We start from the raw sequence: 22264 nt of genomic DNA on the forward strand, positions 1-22264 counted from the left end.
TACATCATTTTAGACATTCTTTACAAGTTCTTCCAGTAAAGTCTGAAGTAGCTGTAAGAATCTTCTAAACAGATTTCCATTTCAAGTGAAGAAAATGTTAGTAATGTTGCTGCAGCACAATTAAAGAGTCTTACTCCAAAAACTTCCTCTGACTTCAGTCAGTTCTGATCTAAGGTTTAATGACACATCCCAAATTACAGGTCAAAACCTTGGGTCCAATTCATTCATAGTTTCTTCTTTGGTGCTTCACTTTCACGAGAAATTCAGAATCATAAACCAAGATACTCTGATATGTTACTTATGCTTATAAAATTATTTCTTCCTTAAATTAAGCTCTCCTCGTGTAATTTTCCTAGGTACACAATTCAAGGCTTGAGCAAGTAGGAACAAATGAGTATACTACTTTCAAACTGACTACATCTGCTTCTCATCTTTATAGGTTCCTATCAAAAAATAGCCTAAAATTTCACTCCAATTAGCTTACCTGAATTCAAGAAGCATTATCTTTCTAATAGCAAACCTAAAAAAAAAAAAAAAAAATAAATCAATTAACACAGGAAAGAAAGCCTCCCATACACACCTTTGTAGAAACATCTAGGAATTATTTCTGCTCCCCCCCCTTCCATGCAAGTGCAACCACTTGAATGCAGAAGCAACTGCTGGGGAAGCTAAAGTTCATGTGGTTCATTAAGCAAACAGATTTACATTAAAAAAAAAATCCATATAGATCTTCTAAATATGAAGACACTGCTTCCAATAGCCTTGAAGAGATAAATTGCTAGAAGCTGAGAGTGTCTTCTGGAAAACTACAACTACATATTTCATCAGTTTGTAATAGTACCTCTTCTTACTGACTGGAAATGAAAGCTTGTTCTGATCCTGTATGGCAATTCTTTAATTACTTTCATGAAGGAATAATAAACAGAATTCTCTCCAGAGCTCAAACTTCCCCAGAAAAGCTCCCAAGAACTACAGTTACAACTTTTCTGTACACAGCTATAGAATGCAGTTCATCTTGAACTCTTTTGTCTCTTCCATCTAACATTACAATTCACTAAAATGAGACTTGCCCTTTAAAAACCCAGTAACAATAATCAGAGAACAAGCGAAAAAACTTGAGGCAGCAACTGCTCAACAGGTATTTTTTTTCCTCTACACACCTTAGTGACAAAAGAAGGGATCAGTCTTCTATAACTATCACAACAAAATCAACATAAAAAACAAAAGATTACCAGATCAAGGAACCAAACAATACTATGTCCACCCATCACATTTAAGGATTATGAGCTCATGAACTTTCTTTTTGCCACATTCAGACTTTGAAACGCCATAATGATTAAATGATTCAAACACACTCAAGTAATTTTCATCTGCTTTCAACATGTTAATGCATTTTAAAATATTTTACAAAACATTAAAAACCACTTCAATGCAGAAAATGTTGGAATGTTTGTTTATAAACAAAAGTGACTAGTGTACTTACTTTGACCTGACAATTTCTTTTGTATACACATCTTCAATAACCTGTGGGAAAGAACATTTCCAAAAAAATGGTCAAGAACTTTATGTACTTCATAAAGTGATTAGAAATGCATTAAAACATCTTACGCACTCAAAGTTACTCTAAATTAATTACTCTCTGCTTACTGCTATTTGACCAAAATGCTGTAACAACTATGTCTCAGCTCTGAAGAGTCCTAAAGCTTCATAGACATACACTCTCACAAAGGAAGTTAATCAACTTAGGAGAAGGCATACAACGATAGAAAACTGACAGGACCTTCATTCAAGTTATTCTGAAAGAATAACCTACACCTCACTGAGATTTTTATACAAACATCAAAGAGATTAAAACCTTTTTTTATTTTTAATCTTTGGCTTACTGTTGAATTTAAAGAACAGTCTTCAAGAACGAAAACTGCAGAAACTTTGTCATTTGTTGTCACTGTTTCTTTTAACTGACATTTAACCAAATCCAGCCATTTTTACTTAGTTCTTCCAACAGGAATGAAAGAATCTGCACCATCTGTTACAACAGATACATTCTTACATTACATGACAATCCAGCTGCTTATGTACATCCTAGTTCTAACAATTGCAGACAAACAGTATCACAAATACTACAGTGAGATTGAGTATACTGAGGCTGGAAAGGAAGGGTTAGCCAAATAACCACCCGGGGAAAGAAACCTAATGCTTAAGAACCCCACATGATAGAAAACCAACACAAAACCAAACACATCATGCCAAATTTTAAACATTCAAAACACACACATCCACCAGAGCAGTACTAAAGTTACCTGATCAAAACTCTCTGAGGAAGCTTTTAGAAAGAAGTACATAGTTTAGTAATACCTGCATCTTTCATCCTTCTTTGATTTCTAAGAGGAACACCTCCTCAAATATCTTTTAAGCTCAAAGGAGGTGCTCAAAAATCTTGTATTCTCCTACGGTCTTGGCCAATATAAACTGAACAAATAGCATACAAAAGAACTGCAGTGCTATAGCACACCTTTATAACAGCACCTACATTTATAAAGTAAAAATATATAAATACAGCGTGTTAAGCAACTGTTGACCTTACAAGCAGTCTTCTACACTCTTACATTAAAAAAGCACCATTGGACGTTGGCACATCAGAAAAGGGTTGATCCTCATTTTTTTATATCCCAACACAATTCCAGTAAAATTATTTACCTTTGAATCAAAAGACAATTTTTTCTTCACATGTGGAGCCCAGTATTTATTTGCTAACTGCATGGAGGAAAATATAAAAAAAAATGTAAATATATACATGTTCAGTTGTAGCGATACAATAACTCTGTAGCACATCTCATTCCAAAACTTTATTTCACTAGTACCTTGCTTCATTTCAGCTTACAGTAACTGCAGGTTACAAAATTATGTTTTCCAAGAGCAACGATTCTCAACCACGTAAGGTTTTATGCCCAACCCAACAGAAATGCAAGTCCCTGTAAAAATTTCAGTTGCATAGACTGGTATATAATAAACACCTTTTTTCTTACATTACTTCTAGCAAATCCCTCAAAAATACCCCATGATCTTTCAGAGATTGCAAACCCGAGGCTGAAAATTATTACTCTGCCACTGAGAGATTTCAAGGAACCAGAAGCTATATATAAAGATCTAAAATTTCAAGGCTATTCACTGTAGCCATCACTTCACCAAAACTCCTGAGCCAGTGGCAAGTTTCCTAAGCAGCTTCATTCAACCTTCCTCATGCTGTAGAACAGGAAGGAAAGTGGCATTTCCAGCACAAAAGATGAATACTTGTATAAAACGACCTAAAATGTTCAACAACGGGAAATTCTCAGCAACTTTCCACGGCCTGGAACAAACCTGACTGATGTTGTAGTGCTGCCCTTGTAGATTCCTCTGATCTGGAAACGCGGAGGGCAAACACCCCCTCACATGTAACCCTGGTGTCAAATCTTTCTTCATTTAGGACGAGCCAAGGCTCTTTCCCTCACACCCACCGACGGCAGAGACTATTAAACACGGAGGCGCCGCCGCTGCCGGCCGGGCCCCTGCAGCAGCCGGCCCAGCCGCGGGAGAGGCGGCCCGCAGACCCCCGCCGGCCCTACCTGGGTCACGTACTCCGCGTTGATCTGTGACACCGTGGGCGCCACGATCTTCTTCGGCGGGGCCGAGGCCGCCGGCGCCGCCATGGCGTCGCCGTCCCGAGCCGCCGGGCCGCACAGCCGGGCCGCGCCGCCGCCCCCCGCCGCTCGCAGCCCGGGCAGGCCCCGCGCGCAGGGGAGGCCGAGCGGAAGCACCGTGCGCGCGGCGAGCAGCGGAGCGGGCAGCGCTTCCGGGGCGAGGGGCGCGAGAGCGGCGGCGGGGCGGGGCGGCGGCTGCGCCACCTGCCGCGCGCTCCCCGCCACTGCAGCCGGCGGGCGCGGGCGCCGGGCGGCGAGGCGGGTTCCGGAGCGGGCCCCGGTGGAGGGCTGCCCGCCGGCCCGGGCCGGCCCCGGCAGCACACCCGCCCTTTGCCGGGAGCGCCTCAACGAGCCCCTCGGGAGCCTGTAAGAGCCGGAGGGCTGAGGGGAAAGAAGAGGGAGGCGGTGAAGGCACCAGGTGGCCTCTGTCCTCTCCCTTCGCTGTGTAAAGCCGCTTAAGGCTACTCCTCCTACGGTGTTTGTCCTTTAGGGCAAAGGTTTCCGTCACGCCAAACGTGGGCCGAGGCCTGGGCGTAGCTGCCCGCTCGGTCTGACAGACACCCCTCCCCGGGGGTCCGGGGAGGAGAGGCGAAGCAAGAGGGGGGAATCAGAGGCTCACAGCAGTCTGGTAACGACTTATAGAGTGGTTTGCGATGAAGTTATTCTATTTGGTAAACAGATTAATTAAGGAGGAAATTAACGGACTCCCTAGAGAAGTCCCAGCGCTTTGTTTCTGTGCTCATTATCCAGCACCTGCCACTTGAGTGCTTTCAGCTTCCAGGCAGGTACCATTGAAGCCTGTTTGAATATGACCTCCTTTGTTTTGATATCAAGGTGATCTGTTTCATTTCTTCAAGCAGAGGTTAAACTAAATATTCTTTCTGAAGTTGAATTAGAATGTACAATGGGAATGGAAAAAGTAATGACAGTACCTTGAATAGGATCAGACAGTGGCAGCACTCAAATAAATATCCAACCCTTTGCTTTAAAAGATCCAGAAAATTTGTGTTTCACAATTAGGTTGTTCTATATTTGACTGCCTCAGAAATCAACATACATAGCTTATGTTTGCATGTATCAGAACAAGTAGAAAGGTAACAGCTTGTCAGTTTGGCAAACAAACAGTACTTTTACCATCAGAGTAGACTAGAGAGCTAAATGGCAGGAAAGGAGAGAACTAGTGAAGCTATGAATCAATAATATAAAAGGACAAAGGAATGTAAGTTCATTACCTGTAAATATAAGCTGAAAATAGGAAAGCTTCTAAAACTGGCTTTCATATGGGAGCTAAAGGTTTGATTTGTGCTTAAGTGGACCATGGGACAATCAGGAGAGGCTATGATGATTTCTTGGGATCAGAGGTGACAGTAATTGATGACCTTTGATTTCTTGTCTAGTCCTATGCTCAAGTGTTACCTAGAAGGTGACATTTTTTTTAATTATCCCCATATCAAAAAATAGGCAGGCAAGTAGATTTTGGTCTTGGTAAATTGTCTAGAACAGCCTTGCAAGGCTGACTTAAACCTTCTGACCTCTGCTTATGATAGATCATCAGGCATGTGTCAGAACCCACAAATTTCCATAGGGTATCAAGGCTATGAAAGCTCAAGGAGGAATCCATGTTTACCTAACTTTTGGCACTTGGGTGTCCCAGTGAGGTCTTAAACCCACTACAATGTGGTGACAGAGGTCCTTCCAGAGGGCAAATGAGAACTAATTTAAGTGCTCTGACTCATTTTCTGAAGGACCTTCTGATATCAGAAACTAATATTAGATGCCTAATGTTAGGCAATATGATTACATCCCTTGGTGGCAATGTCAAGTAAAGTGATAGAGATCTCCTCCCTATAAATAATCATTAAATATTTCTCTGTAAGGGGTGTTGTTTTGTTACAGAGTGCTGGGACAGTAGGACTACAAATGAATAGCGAAAGTAAATTAGCACTTTGGCAAAATAAATCGCTTTCAAACCTAAAGAGCAGCTGAACCTTTAAAGAGAAGTTGTGGTGAGACCAGGCATAATGACACACAGTGTTGTACCTGTGTACCCATCTGCAACTCTCACCCCAGCTCACAACTGTCTATTAAGACTGGTTTCTTGAACACTATGCTCAGTTTCCCCCTGAGTGGAGGCACATCTGTCACTTTCCACCCCAAACTGTTTTGTAGTCAGGGGAAAAATAAAACCCTGCACCCCATCGTCCCCACAGTCTTCTGTGAAGTTCTCCATCTTTCAGTACTCATTGACTTAACATGTCAAGAAAATCAAATATTCTTTCTCTTCAAAAATCTGTTAATTCATTCATGAAGGCATGTATTATTTAAAAAGTCACACATTTGAGTAGATGCAGTTTTCAAGACTATTACTCATTTCTAGGCTGCATACAGTCCTGGTCAATTTATATTCAATGCTGCTTTCTTGCTTAATTAGCTCTCCTTGTTTTGGATGCTTGCCCTTAAATATTATTGTAGCCAGGAAGAATATGCTTTTCTCCTCTTCTTTGTATACTATATAAGCCAAGGTCATCAATAAGCTGGCCACTGCTTTTATCTCTGTGATTCTCTCCCGAATAATCAATGGGTCAGGAAGTATCTAGTGATAATCAGCAGAGGTTGATTCTATGTTCTGTCCTGCCTACCTTTTAGATTATTTTAGGTTCTACACAGTTATAGAAATTATTAATTTCTAGCAATGAACACTCCAAATAATTTCTCTATAAGGATTTCTAATATTAATTGATTTTAAGGTTTGTTATTGGTTTAGGGTCTTCAGTAAGACATGACCAGTGAAACTAGATTCAGCGGCTACATACTTCTAATATAAAAGTGTTCTCATTTTTTTACTGTTTCTCTTTCACACAAATATAGAGATTTACCTTTTGAATCTTTCATCTTTCAGCTTCTTAGATGTAAATAAACTCTGCACTGAGAGACGGAGGCTCAGTATGGATACCATCTTGCACCTATGTAAACTGGTGAGAAATCTTTGTTCCACAGCAGGTAACAAATGCCACCACGGTGCTCAGGGTACAAAATGTCATTACCTTACGCATTCTAGTCATCAGGTTCCTTCAAAGTTATAAATGGGCATCAGGTGACTTCTCCTCCACACAAGCAGCGTGCTAGGGACAGGTATTCCCCACATGCCTCAGCCTGGTCACTGCAGTGCAGCAATTACTCCTGGCTCTTTGACGTGGAATGACAGAGTGGCTACTATCGCAACTCTGCTATTGCCTGAACTCCCAGTTGCCAGGGGATCAAAGGCAGCAGAGATTCCCCTAACATAAAACAGAATTGAAGATACTGAAACCTTGCCAGGGTGGGGACTCTGCTCCCTCACAGCTGAGGGCACGCTAATGCTGCTCTGATGAAACCGAAGAGCAGCTCACTGGCAGCGTTGTTGTCCAGCTCCACGCTCTCCCACCCAGGGGTTGTTTTCCTGCTGGTCAACCAATGTGATTTCAGGCTAGGCCTAAAGCTCCAGTGCATGATCAAGGCTTTGAGTCTTTGATCCGCATTACTTCTTGAGAGATGCCGGAGCCTCTTATTCCTTCCAAAATGACCGAATGAGGCTGTACTTCTGCTTACAATAGCAGTTTTTACTCTTTTCTAGTATGTTGAATACCGTTAGTGTTTCTTGGACCTTGTGGCACATAACTCAAGACACCAAGGGAAGTCTACATTACATTTTTCAAAAGTGAGCTGCGATTGTTCTGACAGCAATGTATGCAGAAAGTAAAGAATAAAAACTTTACGTCCTAAAGGGAGATGGCTGAATTGTGCTTTCCCTTTGCAACTTAAAAATACCGAGGTGGTCCAGGTGATTTTTAATACAACTATGCTTCTCAGGATGGAGGCCTAGATACCTGTGTGCATCTCACTGCTGTACGGGAATTTGTTGTCTGGCCTAATATAATTACATTCTATTAAATGCATAAGCTTAGCTTTGCAGAAGTACCTAACTACACACTGGATACCTTAACTTAGGGCAGATGAATCCCAGCCCCAGGGACATTAAGCCATATGTTGGGTAGGCTTTCTGTGAAGCAAGGCTGTAAAGCTTGGGAGACTACATCTTTTTAAAATCAGCTTTTATCTCTAGCTTGTTGACTTTTACACATAAACACAAGGGGGTTTGAGGCCTCCCTCTGAAAAACTCTGAAACAGAAAGCTTCAATCGTGAGAAGTTCAAGTCTTATCATGTATATGCACAAACTTGCACATACAGCTTTTCTTCTCACCAAAGAAGGAAAGTGACTATGAATATGCAGCACTTTTAAATATTACTTGCAAAGTTATAAGAAAAAAGTTTTTGAAAGGGTCAGGGAGATGAATGGCATAGAAATGGAATAATTATTTATGGAATAATGCATTATTCAAAGATGACCAGAAACCTCCTGTGTATCTTACATGTTCAAATGATAGAAGAAACATACTGATTTAACCTGCTTTCAGGTAAATAAAATTTTGAAAAGCTGCTCAGAAAAGATCAGAGGAATCGTTCAACGTGTGAAAAGCTTAGGCACAATGACTGGGGTTATTCCTTTACTTACAGCTTATCCTTCATAGCAGTTAATAGCCACATAAACTAAATGTTGAGCCTGTTTATTACAGTTTTAATTCAATCACATCACATTGCTTTTACTATTTTATGTGCATTCTTCTAGTCCAAGACTTTGTCACTGTGTTAATCTCATTAAATATGGGTACTCACTCAGTAAATATGTGTACTTCCACTCAGTAAATATGGGTACTTTCAAAAATGATGCCTCAGTTTAGTAACAGATGCTTCTTAAAATATTTAGAATTTTGAAGTGTAAAGAAGCCGTCAGTAGCATTCTGATTTGTGTATAAATATTTATTTAGCAAACATTCTGGCCAATGTACTGCCCTTGATTTTTGTGCAAAACTTACAATAACTTCAGTGGAAATTCTGAGCTCATGACTAGAGAAAAATATGGTTAATTCAGCAACCCAGCTGTTTTTACATCCCAGAATAGCAAGCAGTGCCTCTAGTGAAAGAGAAGGGGAAATACGGGAGTTTATCATCCTTTGCTTTCTGTTGCTGGGCACACATTTGGGTAACTGCTCAAGTTAGAGCAGACTCTGGGCTATACTAATTCTCTGCAGAGAATTTTAGTTAGGTTCCTACCAACTGGAGCAGAACAGTGGTATGAAGATAAGAGATCAGTAAAGCTGTAGAAATATTGGCTAGAAATCCTGCAAGAGGCTGTTATGTGATACAATTTCTATGGGGCGAAAAAATAACGTGAGATAAATCTGCTTGATGGAGGAGCGTGAGGCCTTCACTGAAATGAGACTCCAAGGAAAATAATTTCCTTTCTGCTAGTGCTAGCTTAAGAAATGTTATGGAAAGTTAAGTCTGTTGCAGCATCACTGTAAAAGTAGATTCTCGATCACACATCCTTTTTCACAATACAGTAAAAAAAAAAAAAAAAAAGATTGCAGACAAAACTGAAGCATATCTGATACGCAGCACAAAACTTAATCAAGAGAGAACAACCCGTAAGATGCTGAGAGCTAGGTCCAGTCTCCTAAAACTTTCATCCTTGTCTTTCTCCATGTTTTCTAGGCTTTTAGTAGACATTTCCATTAGCATGGCAGGATTTTAAGAGGATAAAATGGCAATTAAACAGAATACCTACTGAAAAGAGCAAAATTCACACTGGCATTAATACTAAAAGTTAATAAATTATTTTTCAATGATTCCTTTTACCGAAAAAACCCTTCTACTGTGATATAAACTAGAATATCACACAACAAATGATTTTAGCTTATTGGCAAATGGACATTTTTCCTCTGCTAATTGCACTAACATCAGACACATTATTTGATGCCTGAGGGAATTCTTACAAAGTTATTCTCACTACCTAAGTACCTGCTATTATTAAGAACCAGAGTACAAGATAAACTGCACTATGGCAAACAAGGTTACAAGATACTAATCCAAAGTTACTCTCAATGTCATGAAAAAAATCATAATATGAGCTTAAAATTTATCCTCAAGTTGACTGATGCACTTGAGGTGTCTAGATGGCTTAGCAGATTCCAACTTGGTTTAGTAGGACTGTATTGTCACTAACAGGAGTATCTCTGCTCAGCTGTATTTTCCAGGGTCCTCTTAGAATCAAAATAAAGTAGAAATTGAGGAAATCATCTGAATTTCTGTAGCTCAGCAAGCTACTTTTGCAAACACATACTAAGCATTAAAATGTATGCTCTTTAAAAAAAATGCACAAATAAAATAATGCAAATTTGCATACTAAGAAGATAGCACGTTCCTTGATGGCAAGAGAAACTGAGTGCAGTGCATTAGCTGTACAAATGGGGACACCACGCGTAGTTCGTTTCTTTAGCTTATGAATAGAATTTTATGTTTTATATAGCAGCGGCCACATAATTTTCTGTATTCCCCTCCTTCACTATGTCAGCAAGGCATGTTTCAATGCCACATCCAGTGAAGCAGCCATAGGCAAAGCTGGACAGCCACCATTTCCCTGTGCTCTTATTACCCTACATACCCAGACCACTTTCAGTGGAGAATGAGAGACCCCAGCACACATCATAGCTGGTCAGCTTCTCACATCTTCATGCACTCACATCCTCAGGCACCATTTTGCATGCCACAGCAGCACACATGCAACCACCATCTCTGTGACTCTCCGTAAGTCACATACGGGGTTTCACAGATCCATACTAACTGGGACCAGGGACACTGGAAAGATTTCAGTGAAAAGGAAAGATTTCAGCTGCATATCCAAACTACGTCAGGTGTATAGCAGCATCAAGCCATGCAGAAACATATGCTGGAAGCAAACAAGAACTGGAATGGCTTAGTACAGAAGTAAAACAGCATTCAAAGACTTGTGATAACTTAGGTCACACATAGTGACACTTTCATGTTAGAATGGCACTTTCTGAACAAGCAAATGATCAATTTACTTGTGAGGGTTTTGTTGGCATAAGGCTGATTTCTCCTTCACTTGCATGGACTTTGAAGATAAACTTTTTTAACAGATACTAAAAGAGATGCCATTTAAAAGCTGCTTGACAGAACCAGTTACTATATGGAGAACAATTAATTTGCTCAACCTGGAGCAAATAAGGTATATAAGAGCTCTGTAATTTCAATTTTCCTTATGATAACTGCCTCTCAGACACATCTCATCCATAGCCATCAGACCATAAAACTAGGCTATTAAGTTAAAACTTGCACTTTAAAAATCCACAAAACCTTGCACTAAGAACACGAACCGTGACCCCTTTAGTTATTTAGGAGATGTAGACATTTTCAACATTATTACAAGGGGCCATTAGAAGGACCAAATCCGTAGTCTTTACCGATTTAAGAGTCATCCAGCTGTACTTATCTACGTGTTACTCAAGTGAGCTACTGTTGCAAGATTATGACTGAATTTTACATTTATACTAGAAGGCAGCCAGCAAAACTAAACATTAGATCCAGCATCTCAGTTTGAAACCTAAGGTCTCATTACCTTCCGTCTAGCTCCTTCTGTGTCTATCTCCTATTTGCCTCATAAACTTTTCTTGTTGGCTCTGGGTATAACAGTGAGAGCACATCACGGACAAGTGAGAAACCACTCAGTAAGAAGGAACTACAAAACTGATTAAACAGGTTTTCTGTAGTTTATGATGGCTTTTTTCCTTTTTGAATTTTTCCTTAGAGATATATAGGAATACTTAGATATATTTTGCAAGGTTTGACTTTCTGCAAGCATTGCAAGGATAGCACAGCAACCAAAATCATGCACATTTTCATTTATCCGTAGCCACACTTCCTAAATAGAAAATAGATGTGATCAGTTAGCACTACAGTTCCAGTGAATTTAGTATACTTTGTCTTTTTTAAAAAAATCCCTTTTACCTTTTTCTGCTTTTTTTAAAATATTTGACCCTTCTTTTATTCCACACAGAAATACCTCAAAGCTGAATACAGGCAGTTCGAGAAGTTCTCCTTGAGGGGAGCTCAATATCAACACAGGAGGACCCACTGTTTTCCTGCATACAATGTGCTTTGGTTCTGCATATAGTCTTAAAAAAATCCACAAATTCAGTACCATGAGACCACTACTATTAGCCATCAGCTCATTCTAACAAAACCACAGGCAATGTTTCTGCCACCAAAGATACTTCAAAGATTGATGGCTCGAACTTTCCTTGAAGCGTTATGGAAAATGACTAACATACTAACGAGCAACACAAAATGTCATTGTCAACACTGGGAGAACCATTCTAGCTCAAATTCTCAAAGGTACTCAGAGAATTTTACTGTCAGCTTCAAAGGGACAGGATTCCAACCTTAATATTTTTTTCTTCTGATTCTTTAGAAACCGCTTTACCTGTTCTATTTGGTTTATGCTATAATCTGAGTTTATACTGACAGAAAACTTTTCAAAAAGGGGTAGAGAGCCAGATAAACAGTGGCCCTTGCTGCCCTTCTGAAATCCCATTATGGCCCAATTATGTTGGTTTCCAAATTAATCAGACAATAACACTTCCCACATATGTCTATTCATCCCTGAAAAGCAGCTTTCTGTATTACCTTGCCCTCATTTTACTCAAATTGGTATTTTCAAAACATACCAAGTTTGGTGTTCTCTAATCATTCCTCTCAAACATAGCATTTTGTAAAATAACTGTGACTCCTTAAGAAAGATCATACTATCTTTGAACGTATTTCTATTTTATGACAAAACAACAGCTGAAGCAAAACCTATTGTTTTAACATGCAAATTTAGTTACTTTGATATGTAGTCTTAAAACTTTTCTGCATAGTGAAAGTTACATCGTTTCAAAACTCAGCTGTATGTAAAGTGTACAATAAAAGTACAACATAAACAAAATAGTTTATTACAAGTATTTCAAGAGCTCTACAATACACTTTCAAAACACTTTATACAGTATTCTCTTTCAATATGAAACAATTCACATAGGGAGAAAAATTCTCAATATATAACTATAGTTATTATTAACATATTGAATTCATCTGTCATACAAAAATCATAGTAACTACAGACTGTTTCCAACTATCTTTCCTGGTTTTGTTCTCTCTGAAAATGAGAAACAGTAACATGTACAAAAATAAAATAAAAGTTTTCTTCACTCTTCATTTATACCAAATACTACAAAGCTCATGCCACAACAAAACCTAGATAAATAATTTCAAAATTTTTTTACAAAAATCAAAACCATTTTACTTAAATAAATATAGATCTATTTAAATCATGAAAAGAATGTCATGTTACTTACAGATATGTTAATTTAGAAATAGGATTAAAAACTTCATGGTTCAACTATTCAAAAATTGCATAACAAAGGAAAATATCCTAAAAAGGTAGTTTTCAGAGGAAAAAAAAAAGAAACTTTATTCTTGTTCATAATTAATAAAGCTCCATTGCACTTACGCTTTTTGCCAGCCCTACAGGAACAATGGGCAAAGCTCCCTACTTACCAGAAAGTATAACTACTGATTCTATTAATACAAAATTGGAATTACTTAATTTGAGCTAAAAGTTATTTTCAGTCTCTTATATTTAATGTAACAAGAACATGACTTCCCAACAAAACTGCTCGTCTGAATTATTACCACATTTCAGAGAACATTTCTTTTACTGGTGCAACATGTGTGCTAGACAGGAGACTGGAACAGATAGTAAGCCCATTTACAATGTTAATGATAATTTCTTGTCTTCTTTTCTTGCAGAAAAATAGTTCGGTATTGCTTGAACTGGCCAAAAAAGCTAGAAAAGGCAAGGAATACACAAAGAAGTGGTAAAGTGGATTAACTGATTAGAAACCCTGCTATTTTAGCATTATCTACTTATATTTTATCATAAAAAGGGAAAAGATCCAATTCCTCATCCACAGATCTCCAAGCACATTACAAAGCAGGTAACATTTTTCTATTAACTCCTCTATAATGCCACATCAATATTTTTTTCTCATTATTTTCCCCCTTCTCTACTTACTTATTTTCTGCATCTTCTATTTGTTGTTTTTTTTTAGGAAGTATGAAATAAATACAGCAACTGTCCTTTGTGTGCAATGTATAGGGATCCAGAAGAAAGTAAAAGGACCATTTTTTCTCTATTCTAGAAGTTAAGCTTTTTATCTTTACTTTTCTGGTAGTTATAATTGGACAGCATAACATAAAATCCTGTACAGAAAAAGGTATAACTTTTAAAATATATGACTCATGCAGCACTGCAGATTGCTGCAACACTATTAATACAGTGAGAATCTGTACTTATGAATTAATTTAGGAAAATAAATGCAAAGTGGCTTTTCTGTTGCAAGGGTTTTTTTGTTTTAAACATCTTCCTACATTCGCCACAATTTATATCAAGTAGACAGTTCCAAAGACAGTAAATTAACTCTTCACCTCCATAACAGAATAGTCGTAATAGTCATCCCCATAATAGAAAAAAAGATAATCCCATTCAGCCAATTGTTCGGTCTAACATAAGCCTTTTAATAATTATGCAACCACGTATATAATTTCATAGGACATTATCCAGTTTTGATAAAAACTATGTATTCTTCAGTTGTTGCGCAGTGGAACTCAGGTTTAAGCTCTCTTTAAAGTGAATAAGGTGATGTCTTTTCAAATGTGGGGCCTGTCTGAAATTTTTACCACAAACTAAACATTCAAATGGCTTCTGTCCAGCATGCATTACATAATGTCTTTCAAGCTTTGAAGGAGACTTAAAAATTTTAAAGCAGATACTGCACTGATACAATTTGTTAACATCTTCATTTTTTTCAGTATCTTCAGAAAAGTCATGCCAACAGCTGTAACAGCTTTTCTCTGTTTCCAACAATTTACTACCCAAATACGACGGCTCTGTGCTTCTACTGCTGGTGTCAAGAACAAAGTCCCCTGACTCGATTTCAACTTTGATTTCAGCTGCATGGTTTGACTGAATCAGCTCAAATTCTTGAAAGCTAGATGCCTGTGAAGGTGTTTGAGAACAACCCGAATAACCCACAGGCTGAGAACACTTAAATTCAATGTGATCTCCCCGATGACTGAAAAGTTTGTTCAGGTTTTCAAATTCTTCCTGGCAAACTGGGCTTTTATAGGGCCTCTTTTCAGTATGGGTGAGCTGATGTCTTTTTAAGTGAGCTGACTGTCTAAATGTCTTCCCACAAACATTACAGCCAAAGGGCTTCTGTCCCGTGTGTATAAGATAATGTCTTTGAAGTTTGGATGAAGATGGAAAGATTTTTTCACATCTGTCACATTTACACACTTTGCGTCTGTTACGTATATTTTTAGCAGAAGCTGAAAAAGCACAGTGAGGTACTTCTGAATTATCAAAGAAACCATCATCTGATGAACCATAAAAAGCATCTTCTTTATTATCCACTGAATCATCAATGTTTAACATGCTTTCACCAGGAAGCATACCTTCTAAATTAATTCCAAAGTCGTGAGGTTGCAGGTGCTTCTGCCAAGGTAATGGCACAGCTAAGGTTCTTTTCATCCGATTACTAAGTACCTTGTGCATGTCAAGCTTGCTATGGCAATCCTTGAAAGGTTTAGTAGAAGCATGCTGATCAGAACACTGATCTCTAGCTGCAACCAGGTCAGAACTTTTAAAGTGACCCGATTTTATTTTTTTTCTATCAGTCAAAGCAAAGTCTGTTGCCTTTCCTCCAGTACACTTCAGCTTCATCAGGATCTTATTTTTCATACTGACTGCGTGGCTGCATGCTGTTGTACCATTATTTGAACTTTTGCCATCTCTTAAGTAACATTTGTGCAAACTTAGAACCTGCTCTGTTTCAAAACACTGCTCACATGCAGGGCACTGAAATGGTACAACATAAATTGAGTGAACATCAAGTGGGTTTTTCTCCTGTGACTCGTAAGTGTCAGCATTCTCAAGACTATCCCTCTTTCCTTCGAGCAGGTTGTGAGGTCTGGCATATTTAAGAGTCTTTGCTTTGTATACAATATTGGGGAAAGTCTTATTTCTGGCATGGAGCTGTTTGTGCTTCATGAGTTTGCTCTGTATTTTAAACCCCTTCTGACAAAAACAGCACTGAAAAGGCTTTTCTTCAGTGTGTGTGAGCTGATGGATTTTCAAGTGCGTTGACTGTCTGAAAGATTTGCCACATGAAGAACACTTGAAAGGTTTCTGGCCAGTGTGAATAAGGAAGTGTCTTTCTAGCTTAGATCTTGACGGAAATGTCTTGTTACATGATTCACAAGCATGACTTTTCTTTCTCCTCCTGGCACCACGTAGATGATCTGCCTTCAGACATTGATGCAGTGTCCACCGTTCTTCAGCTGTAAAAGATTTCCAGCACGCAGAACATTGAAATATGCCACAAGTGACCCTGTCTTGCTCAGAATCCACAGAGTTTTCTGCTTGTTTCGTATCATTCTGATAATTTTCGTTATGAAGCTGCTGATGCTTTAAGAAAGTGATTAAGTTTTTGAAGTTTCTATAACAAACAGTACACTTAAAAGGCAGCTTATGGGTTAACTGATGCCTCTCCAGGTGGACTAGCTGCCTAAATGTTTTATGGCATACATGACATTCAAATGGCTTTTGACCAGTATGTATCAGATAATGCCTAGCTAATTTGGATGGAGTTTCAAACTGTTTATAGCAAATGTCACAAATATATGGCTTTCTTTTGGGTATCCTGTCAGCTGTTACTTTTACCATTTTTAAAAAGCAATTACACCTCGCCTACTGTTAAGTTTCTTCAGATAGGTATTTCAAGTGAAATCAATTGCATGCTAAGATGGAAGGATGTAGAAGAAGCAGATTTTCTTAGATGTTCTTAAATCCCACAGGTCCCTAAAATAAGAGAGAGAGTATTATTTTAGCCTACATTAATATGTAATTGTCTAAGTTTGCCTCGTTTTCTACATAAAAGACCAAAAGCATCTAGATTAGAATACTCCTGATTTAACTTAGCTTAAAAGGCTTTTCTTCTAACAGAGTAATCACTTGTTATGTTACATAATATGGAAAAAATAAACTTGTTTCTTCCGGAAAGTAGTCTAAGTCATCTGTGCTGTGAACACAGCTATACTTCCACATAATATTCAGTTCAGCTACCTTATGATGTTTTAGGTTATTTACAAATAAAGCATGTTCTTAACAAAATATACAAGAACTTACTGAAATAAATTTCTCCCCTACAGCAGTAACTAACTCCCATATATATTTATGAAGATGAGAGAAAGAGAAAACTAGGGATTCTTGGGCATCGAAAATAAGAAATTAATGCAGTGTTAGTGAGGAGTAAAAATACTTAGTTTCAATGTATTGTTAGTTACTCTTCACATTTCTACATGTTATGAACTGTATCCAGTAATATTTTTTTTTTTGCTGACTGGTTCTGGTGTTTGCCAGTTTGAGATAAAGCAACAACACGCTAACCATAAACTGCAACCAGAATAAGGATAACCCCCAAAACAAGGACGAACACAGGTTTATACTCACTGTTTCACAATACAGCTAGACTATCAGTGATACCTAACCATGCATATACTCTGAAATCATCATAAATATGAAGGTCGTTACCGTAATTCATCATAATGAATGTTTTAGTCTAAACCAAACCCATTAAATAGGTTTAATTTTCCTTGGTTTATCAACAGACTGAACACACTTGGGCAAGCTACTGTGTCTCAGCTAAGGCATAATGACTTACAAACAAGAAACAGAAACTTTATAAGTACCTGAGTGCATGAAAAGTTATTAAAATATTCATAGGAACAGCTAAAAATCACTCCAAGTAACCATTTCACCCAAGCCGTCCACTGCGAGGCCTACTCACGTCTAGACAGCCTCCAAAGTGGTCTTAACTTCCTCTGAAAGAGGTTCCTTAACCTCAGCAGAGCTCCTACTCCAACATCGCACCCTCCCACAAAGCTTTTCCTGGCACTCAGCTATGCCTTTCTTTACTACAAAGTTATTTCCATTCTCCTGTGAACTTGGAAAATAACTGCTCTTTGTCACAACTTTATGTATTCTAACTCTCCCCTTTTTTTTTTTTTTTTGGTAAACTGGGAAAATTCTGGGGTTTTTTTAAGTATTGCTTTTAGTTCCACTAAAAAAACCCACAAACACAACAACTTGCAGCATCTAAGGCAGATTAAGTCTTCCAGTCCACAAGAGCAGTACAAACAGCAGAATAAAAATACCTCTATGCTATACCTGTATCTCCTTATAAAAAAAAAAAAAAAAAAGGGATGGAGGGAGCAAACTTTAAAGCAACCACATAATAATTAGGACTTGTAGTAACTTTGAGATACACAAGACATTTCTAATAACTATAATTGCTGATATTTTGATACTATAACTCACAAGTTTTATATTCTTTCTACATAACAGCAGAATAATAATAATAATAAAAAATCATTTATTGTCTCCAAAACCCCTGCCTCTTCACAAAGAGTTAATGTCCCTAGTTTTTAAGAATTCAGAAATACTTGAAAATTCCATTCAAAGTCACTGCCAAGAAAAAAAGCCTACTGCAATTTAAAGCAAGCTACAATGAGACTCAAAAGACTGAAAATACCTGGTAAATCAAGGTTTTTCTTACGCTTAATGGAAAGAAACCTGGCCGTCTGGTAGGATCATTCTACCTCTAACAGATATGTTGCTGTATGATTGTGGGCTTTATTAAATAACATTTGGATCTATGCCTTATATATGCATGTACAACTGCAGTTGTCACTACACTGGAGTTACCTAATGACACTAATGAAATAGTTCAGGATAGGATTTATCAATGCTATAAAGCAATTGAGAAAGTCAACTTTTCCTGTATAATTTTAACAGCTACTCAGTTTCAGCCGCCTTTTGAAGATGCAAGAAAACACAACACTCTTAGGACACCTCCTTTTCCTCCCAGTTGTCACACCATGTAAAAGCTGGGAGTTCAGAGAGTGTAAGTGTGTGACACCAAATGCCTTCTAGTTTGTGCTACTGTGAAGCTCGAGACAGGTAGGCTGAGAAAAGGAGAAAAGCTGCTCTGCTACGCTGAAAGTTTCTGTACAGCTCAAGGCAGCCTCCGTTAGCAAGGAAGGAAAACCTCCTGAGAAAGAACTGTAAAGACTGATGAATTTTAGTTAACATACTGTCATACAGCTCCAATTTACGCATCAGGAAAATGCTCAAACAGTATATTGACACGCAAAGAAAAAACAGTCCAAAGTAAGAGACAGCTGTGGCATATTACACAAGGGATTTTGTATTTAGCTTATAAATTTTTTAAAGATTTTATCTGGTGAATGAGGAAAATGCTCTGTAGTACAAGGTGTCAAAAGCAGACCAGAGCTTCTTGCTGGGGTCGTCTTGCCCTGTGAAACACTAAAGGCTCAGATGAGGTAAATTTAGGGGATGCAGTGGAATGAGAAAGAAGCTAAGACAGGCATTATTGTGTGGCCCAAATACATTTTCAAATCCTATTTACTAAGGACGGACTTCTCCACATCTATTCAGGGTGCTCTGTGCCTTGCACATCTAAGGAGTAAACATGCTGCTGCTAAAGATCAAAGAGCAAAAAACAAACTTGCAATATTGTCTCCTGCCAGCCTTGGAAGTACACAGGCTTGTCCTAATTAAGAGTCAGAAAATGTACTTTCCTGTGTGATAAAGATTTAGTTTAGGTCCAATTCAATATTAAGTTGACATTGCTTTTCATCTTGGCTGCAAGGACACGCAGAAAAATATAATCAATAAGATCATTAAAGGTCTACAGAGGACCCTCCTAAATCTAGCATTATTTAATGATTAAGTAAAGATTTTGTTTATTAATATTACAAAGGCAGCAAGCTGCAACAAAATGAGAACATGACAGAAGAAAATTCTGAATTCAAACCCAGTCTTTACTAATCAGAGAAGGTTTTTTTTAAAAAAAAGGAAGAAAAAAAAAGATGGGAAGGGCACTTTAATCAGAAGAAACGCAAGATCTTCAATTTAGGCAAGAACAATCGAATGGAAGGGGAACAACTTACTACGTTATAGTCATGCAGAAAAGACCTGGAGCCTAAGCTAAAACAGAAGCTGAATATGCCAATGGCATGCCATCCATACCAAGATGTGTAAACAGAAGTAAAGCTTTGGTAGCATGTAACTGTTCCATACTAGTCACTCCTGTTTAAAATTCAACTAGGGTGCTCTATCCAGTTTTGAATACTGCCCTTCAAATTAGTCAAGTATATGAATTGGAATGAATTCAGAGAAGAGGATCAAGATCGATCAGAGCTTAAATGCATAATATACAGGAAAAGATTAAATTAACTGGGCTGTTTAACTTAAAGAAGAAACCTGATTATAAAGAACACAAAAAACCCAAAAACAAAACCAGAAGAGCCAGCTTTAAAGAAAAAGACTTAAGCCATTCCCCAAGCCATTTACAGTTGTGACTAGAAATGGTTTCAAATTATAGCAGAGAGGATTCAAGTACGTTATTGTCTTTACAGTCACAGTTTTTTCTTAATGAGCTTATAAGTATATTATGCGTGGAGATCGCTCTGCCCCCAGCACCAGAGGTCTCAAAAAAAAGAAAACCCCAAAAAACCAAAGTTGCACAAACATCTCTCCAATTCCCACACCCATATAGTTGGCCCTATAAAAGATAAATATTTTGGCTTGTTTTCCTATGACTCAAATACAATTCAAAACAAGCCACTTAAGAATTGAAAATTCAATATATTTCCAAGTTTGCCACTGAAGGACTCCTACATTATTATTAGTATACCCTCAGGTCCTTGGAATAAGCTTATGCTTATAGCTTTCTAGACACAATTATAAGAAAATTGATTATAATAATAAAGGTGTGTACCGTGTCTCTTGTAATGTTAACCACAAAACAGACAAGTGAAAATCTAGCTGCTGATGTATGAAACACATAGCATGCAACAGAGATAGGAGCCTAAGCTCTGAGGCAAACACACTGCGCGCTGGATTTCCTCACCAGCTTTCCCTAGGGAAGCATTCAGATCGCTGCAGTGGGGGCACAAATACCCAGAAATGTAACCTTCATCTGCAAGTTGTACAGAAATCCACATCACGCATTACGGCTCCTCAAAGCTAGCAGCTCTCATTCCCCCCTATTTTCAATGTATTTTTCAAAACACTTTCTGAAGCAAGAAAAAAGACGTATCACGCTGAAGCAGGACTGGTTTAAGACCAAACCTAAGCTCTGCTGAAGGGGCCCAAGCCCCCCGGGACCGACACCACCACCACCACCGCGCCTCCCAGCAGGGCACACTTCAATCCAGTTACAAACTTGAACGCCGTTAGTGAGCCGGCCCTTCACCGGAGCAGACCGCGCACACCCCACGGCGGGCGGGTTTCCCGCAGCGGAACGCGGGCTCCCTGCTGGGGCCACGCCGGCCCGGCCCGCCCGTCCGCGCCGCGACTCCCCCAGCGCGCCCTGCCGCCCCCGCCCGCCGCCCGACACGGCACGGCACGGCACGGCACGGCACCCGCGGGCTCTGCCCCAGCGCGCCGCACTAGCGGCCGGCAGGGCCGCCCCGCGGAGCCCTCAGCGGCGCTGACGCCGGCCGAGGGAAAGGGCGGCAAGCAGGGACCGGCGGCGAAGAGAACGACCTGAAGAACCTGCCACCGCACCTCCACCTTCCTCATCCCTCCCGGGGTTGCTGCCGCCTAAACGCTTCCCCCCGGATGGCACCGAGATGCCGGGACGCCGGGAAACCCGGGCTGGAGCTTTCCGTTCCCCCGCGCCATCCGGCCCCGCCTTCCGCCGGCCAGGGCGGGCCGGGCGCCCCACGCCTGTAGTCCTGGCCGGAGGGGAGATGTCCCTTGGCACTGGTGGTGAATTATTAGGCGCTGGTGGCACGTTATTCCCTACCAATAAGACACATTTCCTACTTCATCCTAAAAGCAAATAACTGATTCCCAGTGGCTGCATCTAAAGCATGCTGGGGGCTCACCCTGCGACACAATACATGTGCCACAAGGCCCAGTCCAGCGACCTAAAAGGCTGGGAAGCGGTGCCAGGGAGGGAGGAGGACAGGGGCATTTCCCTGGAAAGTCTACAAAGACCTTCAATAACACGCACATGAAAGTAACAGTTTCACAGAGTTTTGCCACCTCTGCAGGAAAGCAGGATCAAAATTGTGCAGAGCTCATGGGCTGGAGGCAGCTGGAGCCCCCTTGGTGAGCTCGGCTTGGCTGAGGTTACCTTAGAGGCCCAGCAGGCAAAGGGCTGAAAACATCCCTGAAAAGACAGAAAACCGTTTACAGTTGAGTCCTGCATTCAGTTCTGGAGTCCCTGGCACAAGAAAGATACGGCCCTGTTAGAGCGGGTCCAGAGGAGGCCATGAAGATGGTCAAGGGGCTGGAGCACCTCTCCTGTGAGGAAAGGCTGAGCGAGTTGGGTTTGTTCAGCCTGGAGAAGAGAAGTCTTTGGGGAGACCACATTGTGGCCTTTCAGTGCTTAAAGGGGGGCTTATGACTTCTTGCCAAGGCCCATATAATGACAGGACAAAGGGCAACAGTTTTAAACTGAAAGAGGATAGATTTAGATCAGATACAAGGAAG

General features: G+C 39.7%; 2 protein-coding genes and 1 long non-coding RNA gene across 5 annotated transcripts in view; 1 reads left to right on the top strand and 2 right to left on the bottom strand.

Annotated features, from left to right (window-relative positions):
- The window catches only part of AQR (aquarius intron-binding spliceosomal factor), a 55782-nt gene extending 51965 nt beyond the window's left edge, over nucleotides 1–3817 (bottom strand). The window contains exons 1-4 of the mRNA XM_056345138.1: nucleotides 3606–3817; nucleotides 2698–2754; nucleotides 1484–1524; nucleotides 485–520 (exon numbers count right to left, since the gene is read on the bottom strand). Coding sequence (XP_056201113.1) covers nucleotides 485–520; nucleotides 1484–1524; nucleotides 2698–2754; nucleotides 3606–3689 — 218 coding nt within the window. The 5' untranslated portion in view covers nucleotides 3690–3817. The remainder of the gene's footprint in view (nucleotides 1–484; nucleotides 521–1483; nucleotides 1525–2697; nucleotides 2755–3605) is intronic.
- Nucleotides 3818–3927: 110 nt separating this feature from the next.
- On the top strand, nucleotides 3928–14017 carry LOC130152138 (uncharacterized). Of its 3 annotated transcripts, XR_008822894.1 has the most exons (4): nucleotides 3928–4046; nucleotides 4360–4465; nucleotides 6580–6680; nucleotides 11636–14017. It is a non-coding gene; the product is annotated as an uncharacterized LOC130152138 (long non-coding RNA). The 3 variants fall into 3 exon arrangements; XR_008822892.1 differs by having other exon boundaries at nucleotides 3944–4465; XR_008822893.1 differs by lacking the exon at nucleotides 4360–4465 and having other exon boundaries at nucleotides 3944–4308.
- Nucleotides 12550–21427, bottom strand: ZNF770 (zinc finger protein 770). The gene is made up of 2 exons (XM_056345140.1): nucleotides 21311–21427; nucleotides 12550–16537 (listed from the first exon to the last, which is right to left on the bottom strand). Exon 2 carries the CDS (start codon nucleotides 16400–16402, stop codon nucleotides 14252–14254), a length of 2151 nt encoding a protein of 716 aa, XP_056201115.1. The 5' UTR covers nucleotides 16403–16537; nucleotides 21311–21427; the 3' UTR covers nucleotides 12550–14251.
- Nucleotides 21428–22264: the final 837 nt, after the last annotated feature.

Source organism: Falco biarmicus, chromosome 7 (assembly GCF_023638135.1).
Source record: "Falco biarmicus isolate bFalBia1 chromosome 7, bFalBia1.pri, whole genome shotgun sequence".
In the NCBI taxonomy this organism is placed as follows: Eukaryota; Metazoa; Chordata; class Aves; order Falconiformes; family Falconidae; genus Falco; species Falco biarmicus.